Source organism: Haplochromis burtoni, unplaced genomic scaffold (assembly GCF_018398535.1).
Source record: "Haplochromis burtoni strain Fernald_Lab_line unplaced genomic scaffold, NCSU_Asbu1 Contig_1234, whole genome shotgun sequence".
Taxonomy (NCBI): Eukaryota; Metazoa; Chordata; class Actinopteri; order Cichliformes; family Cichlidae; genus Haplochromis; species Haplochromis burtoni.
Window position 1 is genome coordinate 19,361 of NW_024583595.1, and position 7,914 is coordinate 27,274.

The 7,914-nt window shown below is 41.6% G+C and overlaps 1 protein-coding gene across 1 annotated transcript in view; it reads right to left on the reverse strand.

Annotated features, from left to right (window-relative positions):
- Positions 1-7,660, reverse strand: part of LOC102307654 (protein mono-ADP-ribosyltransferase PARP14) — a gene marked incomplete at its 5' end in the record, with an annotated part of 20,654 nt that extends 12,994 nt beyond the window's left edge. Inside the window, 6 exon segments of the mRNA XM_042216751.1 lie at positions 501-627; positions 1,884-2,105; positions 2,529-2,765; positions 4,825-4,891; positions 4,978-5,184; positions 5,477-7,660. Of these exon segments, the coding sequence (XP_042072685.1) occupies positions 501-627; positions 1,884-2,105; positions 2,529-2,765; positions 4,825-4,891; positions 4,978-5,184; positions 5,477-7,660 (3,044 nt within the window).
- Between the last annotated feature and the right edge of the window lie 254 nt (positions 7,661-7,914).

Consider the following 7,914-nt stretch of genomic DNA (forward strand, 5'->3'; position numbering starts at 1 on the left):
CACACACACACACACACACACACACACACACACACACACACACACACACACACACACACCATTTTTATGTAACTTGGCCTTTTCTCTTTTATCTATTGTGGATAGATGACCTATTAAAACTGCTTCTGTGTCAAGTTATGTCTAGACAACACCAGTTCATACCTTAGGTGCCTTTTTTATGCCTGAATAATTTATAGGTCAAAAAGAAAAAAAATGATGAGGTTCAAGGACTAGACTGAAAATGTCTCCACTTTAAAAATTACCACAAAGACTCTTTGGAAGCAAATCTAAAGAAAGATTTTTGAGCAGTTCTTTGTCACCAACGGTCACATCAGGGCTGTTAGATCTTTATAAAACAGTGACTACCATCAGTTTGATCTGGATGAACTTTAAATGAGTTCAATTCAGTGCTTTAAGCCTAAATACTCAGTAAATCATGTATTAGAGAAGGCTTCTGCTCGAGTTTTTTGTGCTCTCTTAGCACTTCTGAAGGCTCTTACCTGAGGAGTGTTGTGATTGGCTGGCGGATTGATGAGCTGGTAACTTGCCTGGTAACTCACTAAAATCACGTGCTTCATGCTGCATGTTCCTTGCAGCACCCTGACCAGTGAACTCCCTGGAGAAACACTGACAAAGAATATTTATAAGACTATTTAGTATCAATCTCTGTCTAGTTTTTATTTTTTTGTTATTTTTGCACTGCCTAGTTTTTGCTAAAGCAGAATGAAACAGTGTTGACCATGTAAAAAAGAAAAAAAGGAGCTAACACATCAAATTCAACTAATGTCACTAGAAACAAACTGTGTTGCCTGAAATACAACCTGGGTGTATATTGTTGTATTTGTTAACACAAAATGATTAAATTACCAATTTGGATAACACATTTATTTTATTTCTTGCTGGTGTTAAATGAATACTAAACTTGCTGATCCAAACTTTGTTGTTGTTGTTTTTTTGTCTGGACATAAAGCAAAGCATCACCTGTCATGTGTTATTAATGCAACTCACTCTACATTCTTTACTGTTTGGGGCAATACTCATAAATGCTCACTAACATCATGCAAAAAAGGGCTATAAGGGTAATCGATGATACAGGTCACGGAGATTATACAAATACGCTGTTCTTAAAATCAAAAACACTAAAATTCACTGATCTGGTTCATTTTCACCACAAATTATGTATAAAACAAAAAAGAACCTACTTCCTGACAAAATTCTGAAAGCTGTCTTCTAAAACAAATGTTGGAAACAACTTCGTGGGAGAATCACATTTAAAACATCCTATATTTGTACAACATTAAAAAGATTATTATAGTATTTAGTGATAATTATTAGTACAAATAGAAGAAAGGGGTGGGATTAGACACGTGTATGCTTCTTCCTACTCCTTTTTGAACATGTTATTTATTAGGATTATTCTGTTTTCCTTGTGCTTTGTTTTGATTGGTTGTGTTTTTTCTTTTGTTGTTGAATTATTTTAACATGTTCAAAATAAAGCCACACAATGACAACTTGTTTGCACTGCAGTGTATTTTTGCTTGAATTACCATTTTTCCCTCTCAGCCCTGTGTTAGATCTGTAAGTCCATATGAACACGGAGTGAAGTGGAGTATTTCTTGCAGCAAAAGAGAATTTTGCAATGAAACAAGTCTTTAACTTGGGAATATACTTGTTTCATATGATTGTCTCAGGAAGTTGAAGACAAACTTTGGAACAAATCTTTGCACCTGACAGTGTAGGTCAGGTCTCACCGTGTCACACATCAGTGTCTGTGTGTTACTCTGTGCTTTCACTCACTAACAGGGTGGGTTTGCTCGTCTCTAGTGCTCACTGTCAGAACATGATAAGCACTTAAACAGCTCCTATCAGAGTCACAAACTCACATCCACGGTTTGGCTGTCACTGGGGTGAACGACGATGACCACCTCTCTCAGACAGCGAGGGTTTCTGCTGCTGCTGTACGAGCGGATCTCCCTCAGCAGGAGTTTGGACACCAGGGCTCTGGGGAAGCTCAGGTTTCCTGTCCCGATGGCTGGGAAGGACAACGATGCCATCTGACGTTTCTCAGCCTCCACCAGACAGTATCTGATGATGGACGTTAACTCCTGACAGAGATAAGACAAAGTGAAGCTGGACTTCAGTGATATCATAACAAGCTTAATATGCTGTATTACCACACAAATGGTATCAGACATGATGAATGTGGAGCAGAAAAGGACTGTGGTGATCTGAGGCCTTCATATAGACGACCTCTCCTGTAACTATCTGCCGTTCAGCTTCTCTGTATTCTGTCTGAAGTACTGTGACTGTTTTCTGTCTCGATGTTTGTTATTTGTCCAAAAAGGTCCCATGTTTATCTCTTTATTATTCAATTAAAAAGAAACATTTCTTCTGAAACATGTAAGTGAGCCTTACAGTTCATTGACTTTTCTTTGTTTAAATGAGGTTAAATCATCCACATTCATTACTACAGATTCAGCCGTCACTGGACCCACATTAATTGTCTAACCTTCAATAAGAAGCCTCACCTCCTCTGCCTGGCCGCCTCCGTTGTCCCAGGATGGACAAACAGCATGAAAGACTTTGAGACATGTGAGGTTGTAGCTGTCAGTGACGACGACTTCCCCGTCTTGCAGTGTGTCCCTTCTGGCTTCAGAGTAGATGGCGTCCTGCAGACTGCTTCCAGCTGCTGACAGGATGGCTTTGGACACAGCTCCCTGCCTCAGGTTCATGTCCTCTGAGATGGTGTTGACGATGACGTCAGTCTGTGGAACAAAAGCAAAATGGCACAGAGTTTAAGCTTGAACAATCAACGGTTCACGCAAAAATACAAAAACATTTTATGATTTTCATTTTTAAAACCAAATGGCCGAGGAATTAAATGTCTGCACAGTGTGGCAGACGATACCAAACTGCTTACAGCAAAGCAGGCGTCTGCTCAGGCTGGCCGGATTAGATTTTGTAAAAGTTAAAACAGCAAAAACAACCCTGAGCCAAATATTCAGCCCCACAGTAAAAGTTTCCCTTTGATATTTCACATTAAATGATAACAATTCTTCACAGATGTATGGTAGGAACAGTGTAACACAGACTGTTATAACTATACTTTTTGTTTTAACCTAAATCTTAAACATGTGAATTACTGCAAATTGTATTCTGGTTAATGGGTTTGAGATTTTGTATTTTAACGTCTTTTGTGATGTAAACTGTTGTGGTTCTGCTGTGTGGCAGACAGGATGAGGACCCAAACTGAGGACTCGAACACAAAAGGTAAACTCAAAGCAGCAGCTTTATTCGCTAAAAAAAACTCAAAGACTCAATAGAAGAACCAAAACATGAAACTAGAAGCTAGGACACTAAGACTCAGAATATGTGAGTCGAGGGAAATAGAAACAAAGGGACTTGGAACTGACAGGAAGTAACAATGGGACTCAGGAGCATAGAGAAAACACACAGCAGTGTAAGGGCACGACACAACAACGCACGGAGGAAAACACAGGGCTTAAATACACCAGGAAGTAATGAGGGAAAGGAAACAGGAGGGAAGCACAGCTGGGGCTAAGCTGACATAAAGAGACAAAAGAAGAAAAGCAAAATACACTGACATAGGACACAGACTTTCAAAGTAAAACAGGAAATACACGAACGCAGAGGCAAGGATGACAAGGAAGACACAGAGAACATCAAGACCTGTAATGTGGGACAGGAAGGTAAAGAGTAGACATAACAAGGAACACAGGGGAGGCACGTAAACAAAACCTAAAGACTAGAAATCAGGAAATACTAAAGAACTTACGGAGCTAGAATACACAACAGAAACCAAGAGACTAGCAATGATAAATCATGATGAAATCAAAGATTAATAACAACACGAAACCCTGGGTCACCGATCCAGGACCATGACGTAAGCAAGGCGAATGTCTCGGCCATTAACGGGTGCGTTTTGGATCTGATCAGTATTAGCAGACTGAAATGTTTGCATTGCACTTCTGCTCATCAGGTCAGGTTTGTTTTTTTTAGCTCGGTGGAGATGTTGGCATCGGGAACCAGAGACTGTTAAACCGAGATGACTAAACACCCAAAGCAGAAATGAGCTTCGTTCCTGTTGGATGAACTCATATTCCAGAGATAATTAAAGCGATTCACACTTCTGTACTGTGATGAAACTAAACCATCTCTGTTACTGTGACACACAGAGGGCTGACGCCAAACTGTGAATGTAAATAGTGATCTGATTCTGTGTTTTCAGCATCGTAATTCTCTCTCTCTCTTTGTTTCTTTTTGCTGTTGTATCAGTAACTCGTAAAGATAGTACTCAATATTTTATTTAGGGGTATCAGAGTAAAGGTAAATATAAATGCACGCCACACTTTTCAGATTTCTATTCATAAAAACACCAGGTATAAACACTTCACAATTATGTGCTACTTTGATTGACCAATCTCACAAAAATAGAAATGAAATACATTTATGTTTGGGGCTGAAATGTGACAAAATGTGGAAAAGTTGTGAAGAGTTGTGAATACATTTTCAAGGCACTGTGTTTATCCTAGTAATCTGCAAAGTTTGAGAAGTAAAGACTAATAAAAAGACGTGTGATAAGCAAAGGAATGTGAGTGGTCAGATAGGGGTCAACAGAGAGTGATCAACAAAGGACAAAACTATAAAGGTTTTCTACAAATTGTAATAATCTAGAATTCACCTTTAATCTTGGTTTTTCTGTGTATGTGATCTAATTCTATGTTCTCATGTTGTAATTAGCTCTAAACCAGCAGTTTACAGAATCCTCTCAGTCGTGATCCAAACAGCATCACAGGTACTCACAGTCTGGTCCTCAATGTTTCCCCTGCACAGAATGATCTTCAATCCCTCAGCCGTGGTCTGCTCCAACCTACACCCAATCAGATAACAGCACTGATGACATCACACTCTGGCAGAGTTTTATACAACCAAAGAAAAGAAGATGAGGAACCTTACCCTCCGTGCTCTCCGTGGCTGGTGTGTTGCTTGGGACTTTGGCTTCCCCTGTTACCCTGATGATTTCCCCAAGATTCACCTCTTCCTCCTCGTCCTCCTCCTCGTCCTCCTCCTCTTCCTCCTCTTCCTCCTCTTCCTCCTGTTTCAGACCAACTGGCACCATGTGACTGGCTCTGACCTCGTTTGCCTCGACCTCGGTGATATCCACTGAGAAACAATTTTAAAATGTTTAAGTTCACTTTGTTTTAATAAAATGGCGGACATTCAACTTACATGCTGCATGTAAGTTTCTTTGCAAGCACAAACCCTGAGTAAAGTATCTTGGTATCAAAATAAAGCTAACACTTCATCAGAAGTTTAAATATTACAGTAGATGTTGCTGAAACACAGAAAAAGTAACTTAATTTTTTCCTCGTCTATTTTATTTTTGGATTTTATCATATAACCAATGTTGAGTTGCATGCAGTAAAAATTCATTATTAAAAAACTTTAACATTACCCTGAAGCTCCTGTTCGTTTCCCGCCTGCTTGCTGTGGGATGGTCATGGGTCTGAGGTCAGAGAACTCCTTGCTCACAGCTGTAGCCATGACTCTGATGGTGCTATCATTGTTGTCCACCAGGTGAATCTCAGTTAATGATCTCAGACCTTGTGGGCTGTCACAGTGCTCCCGAACTGCCTGGGCTATGGTCTCAGCACAGAGGTCAACAGGGAAACCAAAGATGCCCGAGCTGATCGCTGGCAGTGCAACGCTGGAGCAGTTGGCCATCTCTGCTTGTCTCAGACTTTCTCTAACGGCAGTCTTCAGGCGTGACACTGCTGTCTTCCTGTCAAAGTCAGAGAATCGTGGACCAACTGCATGGACAACATGTTTGCAAGGCAGGTTGTAGGCATCTGTTATGATGGCGTCACCAGGACGCAGACGTCCATTTTTAGCGACGTAGTCGCTGCTTTCTCTCTGCAGCTGTGGTCCTGCAGCCCTTAGCAGTGCCAGAGCCAGGCCACCAATGTGGTCTAAGTCCTCATTAGCTGCATTGACCACAGCGTCCACACCAAAGCTGCAGATGTCCACCTTACTGACAGAAATCAGAACTCCACTGTTGGTCTGCACTCTGCACAGGGTAGTTTCTCCTCCATAATTCTCTGCTTCTTCTTCTTCTTCTTCTTCTTCTTCATCAATCTCTGGACGAAGGAGAATAACACATCTTAACTCATTCATTATTGTAGACAGGAAAATGCTTCCTTGGGTTTGGAAGTATTTCTTTGCTCCTGGCTTGTCCACAGTTAAGGTGTCAGTGAAGAGAGCACTGGCCAGTTCCCTAAAGCAGGATTTGGTTTTCTGGACATGAAGACGAGCTCCAGCAAAGCTGATTCTTGGCCTCTGTACATGAAAACTTACTGAAACATTATTATCTTTGGCAATACTGGACCATTCCTCTGTTCTTTTCTTTTCAATAAACTGAACAGCAGCACAGGATTGGACACGAACGGTTTCTTGAACTCGTGAGTAGTTCTCAACAAACACCCTCAGACTCTGGCTGACCTCTTTCACTGGATTCACAAAACCAGCCACTGTTATTTTTCTCTCTGGGTGCATCTGAATGGCCACAGTTTTTTTCTTCGATAAGTTGTAGGTATCCAGCAGGTTTTGTTTCAGGTCCATCCAGGTAGGGAGTTTTAGAACTTCCGGATCTTCCACATTTACAATCTGATGAGCCAAAGCAGCCTTCATCTTACTTTCCGCATCAGCAAGGATTCTGTCAGAACTCCCAAACAGGAGAAGCCCTTTGTTGTCGATGGTGTAGACTGCACTGATGCCTTGAGATGTGAACAGATCCTGGGACAAGTCCATCGGATCCAATGTTCTGAGAAAGTCTAGAAGACATGGGGGGACATTCTGTTGTTTCTTACTCATATTCACATTCCTCTCCAAGATCCATGACTTAGTCTTGTAGACCTCTGCACTGAGTCCTGTAATGGTTAACTTCTGGGTGCCTTCATCATAAGAGAGTTTCATCTCAGGAGAAATGTCCAGAGCAGCTTTCTGGAGCCCCTCCAGCTTCAGGATGTAGAACATCGCAGGGGGCAGAATCATTTCCTCAGAGATGCTGTTTGTCTGTCGTTCAATGTGACTCATGGCTTTCAGAAGAATGTTCTCCACAGGAGCCCTGATTCGTTTTATATCATCAGCTCGGCCAGCAACAGTCAGAACCCCTTTGGATGCATCCAGCACCAAGATGGCATCTTCCTTCACCACCGAACGGACATCTTTCTCTGCAGCTGTCCATCCCGGTGTATTTGCTTGACATTCGAATGCCGTGTACTGAGACATCAGGCGACGGAAGGCCTCTTGGGCCTTACTCATCCAGTTTTCTACATGTTCTGCTGTCAGATCTTGCTGCCTCAAAAACTCAGGCACAGGGCTGAGTTTCACTTCAGGGTCATTCAAATCCACTCTGCAGAAGTGTGGACGCATCTGATCATTGATGTGTTCTGATAGTTTCTTCTCCACAAGGAATTTCCAGATAACGTGGTGAACAGGCTCTGTGAAGGGCTCGGGCATCTTCCATGTTGGGCGTTCTTTGCTGTACAAGGCGGTTCCCAGTGACTCGTAGTATGGATATGCCTTCACTGTGATAGATTTCATCTCGAGGTCTTTCTTTACACAAATCTTTTCCACAACTGCAGCAAACAAGGAGCAGAGAAGCAAAGGTTAGGTAAGTGGTGTTAAGGTTTTTTTTTTTAATTTTTCTATAAAGATTTATCCAAGTCACAAGGGGTTTTGAACCTTTTTTTATCTGACATAACCCCACAGACATAAAACATTCTTCTATAACTCCTTTCATATTCAAATTATTTCATCCATCCATCCATTCGCTTCCGCTTATCCTTTCCAGGGTTGCGGGGGGCACTGGAGCCTATCCCAGCTGTCATAGGG